The following is a 3,627-nucleotide window of genomic DNA, read 5'->3' as shown; positions in this document are numbered from 1 at the left end:
CGTATGGGTACCCCCCGAGACCAGTACCCTCGTCAGCAAACACCCAAGTTGGGCCTGAGAAAATACTTAGCAACCAACCTCAGCAAACAGTGCGCATTGAGCATCCTGCTGCAGTGCAACACCAGTTCCAAACGTCCCAATACCCATCAAAGCCAGTGCAGCCAAGGGATCCAATAACGAATGCCTCTTCTTCAGCTGCTCCAAGAATTACTCCTACTTCCAAGCAGGTTTTCCATGCGGGTCGGGCCTCGACAGGCACTCACTTAGCACTGCTGGAAGCAGCTCATCACTTTCTTTTGAGTACAGCACAACTCCTGTCCCTTCCAAATGTGACAAGCCATCCTCCATCTCTGCAAATACTAATCAGTCAACACCAACAAGTCATGAATCTTACTCAGTCAAGTCTCAATCTACTACTACCTCTACAGTCACACCCTCAATAGTAATGGGAACCTTCAATGTTAGAGGTTTCAAAAGCTCTGAGGACATACTATCTTACATCTTACCAAAAATTGACTTATTATGCATACAGGAGCACTGGCTCCAGGACCACAACCTTGACATCCTTCAGAAGGCAAGCTCTGAACATCATACTGTCAGTAAGTCTTCAGAAAGTTTGACAAACTTGAATATCATCAGTGGCGGCAGAGGAAAAGGAGGTGTAGCAACTTACCTTCGTAAAAAGAACATTAAGGAGTACACTGAAGTGCCATGTCAGTCATCACGGATATTGGCTACCAAGATCATATTAAGTGATAACCCCAGAGCAAGACTGCTGCTTATAAATTGTTACCTCCCTTGTGGCACTGCCTCTTCTGACCAAGAAGAGTATCAAACCTGCCTTGCAGAGATAACACACCTAATGGATAACCACCAGGAAAATGGACTTCCAATAGTTATCGCAGGAGACTTTAATGTGGACCTAGTGCATAAGAACTCCAAGAAAACACTTGAATACATGAGGAGCTTCATGTTATCTTCTCACCTGTCAAGCATGACAGAGCAACATTGTACTCCAGGTCAGTTCACCTTCCAGACTGATGATGGAAAGAAAAGGTCAAGTATTGATGGTTTTCTGGTACAATCAGTTGATCTATCACAGTATAGTGACTTGTCCATAAGTGAGGACATACCTTTGAATACATCTGATCATTACCTGGTCACAATGATTTGGAGTCCAGTGATGCCCTTAGCACACCAGGTTCAGGTAAGATCCTCACTTCATACAGCCAATAAAGCAAAACCAACAGCAAGGATAAAAATCAAATGGGATGAGGTTTCCAGAAGTACTATTCGTGAGTGTTACACAGTGCCCATTGAACTTGTAGCGGTGGATATATTCACAAAAATAAATGTGAGTGAACTCCCTCCTTCAGAGGCAGAGTGGGCTCTCCTACTTCTCTCACAGAAAATGCTTGCTCAATCAAAAGAATTTCCATACAGTAAACCGAATCGCAAGAGTCGTGGGAAACCGGAATGGAACGCAAATGTTTCTAGCTCCTACCAAGAAGCAAAGCATGTCTGGATGTCATGGAAAAAAGCTGGAAAACCTAAGGGAGTACGCCTGCACAATGGGTATCTTCATCATAAGAAAGAGTTCAGGAGGAATCTTCGACAGTCAAGGGCACAAGAACACAGGAAGCACTTGACAAATATAGAAGATGCTTCTCTGTCAAACTCCAAACTGTTTCATTATCTGATAAAGAAACAGAGATCTGGGAATGGCTCTAAACCCCAAACGGACACTCTGGAATACAAAGATAGAACATATCAGGGATCTCTCATATCAGATGGATGGAAGCAATACTTCACAGACCTGGCAATACCACTGGCGCCCAGTTATGACTGTGAAGAACCATCAAAGCCATCTGCTGAACTCAAGACCAACACCAGCTCTATTCTGGAAACAGCACTGATCACTTCTAAGGAACTTGACAATGCCATCTTTAGCCTTAAGAGGGGAAAAGCAAGTGGCCCAGATGATATCAGCCCTGAACACCTTCTCTACCTCGGAGAAACAGCCAGGCGGCTGATTGTCTTGATATACAACTCATTCCTGGCTGCTTCATACACCCCGCAGAGTCTAAAGGATGGCCTTGTTCTGCCCCTTCACAAGGGAAAAGGGAAGAATCCCCGTGATCCAAAGAACTATAGGGGTATCACCCTCACTTCAACACTCTGTAAACTTCTAGAACTTGTCCTTAAACCTCGTATTGAGAGTTCTCTGTTACAATGCGATATTCCTGATGAGCTCCAGTTTGGGTTTCAGAAAGGACATTCCTGTCTCCTTACCTCATGCTGCCTTGATCTGGTCCTCGAACTCAACACTCTTAGCAGGAAGCCTACTTAAGTTGCCCTCCTTGATGCAGAGAAGGCATTCGATAGGGTGTGGCATAAAGGACTCTTCCAGAAGTTAGAGGACACAAGCATCCATCCCCTCCATCGCAACATGATTATCTCATTGTACAATGACCTGCGCAGTCAAGTGCTATGGGATGGTAAAGTCAGTGCGCCCTTTCCTATTCTTCAAGGAGTTAGACAAGGGGGTGTCCTTTCACCTCTCCTTTACATTACTTTCATCGATGGTCTCATCAAACTTCTTCGTGACAAGAACATTGGATGTAGCCTTCTGGGGCGATACTCTGGACTCCTTGTTCTGGCAGATGATGTGGCCCTTCTTAGCTCATCTCCGAGTGAACTCCAGTGCATGCTAGATCAGACTAGTAAATATGCAGAGGAATGGCGGTATAGAATTAATCCTTCCAAGAGCTGTATTGTCATATTCAATGAAGGGAAAACTGCTCCTCAGCATCCTGCCTGGCATCTCGGAGATATTGTGGTGCAGACAGCCTCTTTGCATCCTCACCTCGGTATCATAAAGTCCAGCATCAGGCGAGACCCAACTGAAGACATCATCGCAAAAGGGCTAAAGACATTCTATGCACTAACTGGATCTGGAGCTTATACTGGGGGTCTGCTTCCAAACCACAGTGCCATTCTCTGGAAGGTCTACTGCATTCCAAGAATGCTGTATGGAGCAGCGATCATGACCCTCACCAAAGGAATGAAGAGAAGGCTTGATCAAGCACAGCAACAGTTATTCAAGCAAATCCTGGGCATCCCCAAAACTGCTGCTGATGAATCTGTATATCTACTGACCGGCCTCATTCAACTGAGCACTCAAGTGGATCAAGAGAAGCTCCTTCTAATAGGGCAGCTGCTTAATCTACCCCATGAACGATTTGAATACCGGACGTTCCTGCATGCTCTCTCCAGTCAAACCTCCTCTATCAAAGCCTGGCAAGATACTCTTAGTAGATACAAGCTTCCAGACCTCCACTCTCTCATCCTGCATCCTGTACCATACAGTCAATGGAAAAAGCTTGTGAAGTCTGCTGTTAATAGTATGGTAGTCTGCAAAACATCAGAGGCAGTTCAATTAAAATCCACACTCTCTTTCTGGAGGAGCATCAGCATCCCCCCTCCAAATCATCTATATCCACGCAATAGCAGTTCCAACTTCCTGCGTCAAGCTGTAATGATCAGATCCCAACTGCTGTGCCAAACTTACCCTGTGCAGGCAAGACTTCTAACTATTAAAAAGTCTAATACAGCCACGTGCCAGCT

At 45.1% G+C, this 3,627-nt stretch overlaps 1 protein-coding gene across 1 annotated transcript; it reads left to right on the top strand.

Moving 5' to 3' along the window:
- The first annotated feature begins 445 nt into the window (after window positions 1-445).
- Window positions 446-2,350, top strand: LOC135154962 (uncharacterized). The gene has a single exon (XM_064103210.1). It carries the CDS (start codon window positions 446-448, stop codon window positions 2,348-2,350), a length of 1,905 nt encoding a protein of 634 aa, XP_063959280.1.
- The last annotated feature ends 1,277 nt before the right edge of the window (window positions 2,351-3,627 follow it).

This window comes from Lytechinus pictus, chromosome 8 (genome assembly GCF_037042905.1).
Source record: "Lytechinus pictus isolate F3 Inbred chromosome 8, Lp3.0, whole genome shotgun sequence".
Taxonomy (NCBI): Eukaryota; Metazoa; Echinodermata; class Echinoidea; order Temnopleuroida; family Toxopneustidae; genus Lytechinus; species Lytechinus pictus.
This window is presented reverse-complemented; position numbering and strand designations above follow the sequence as displayed.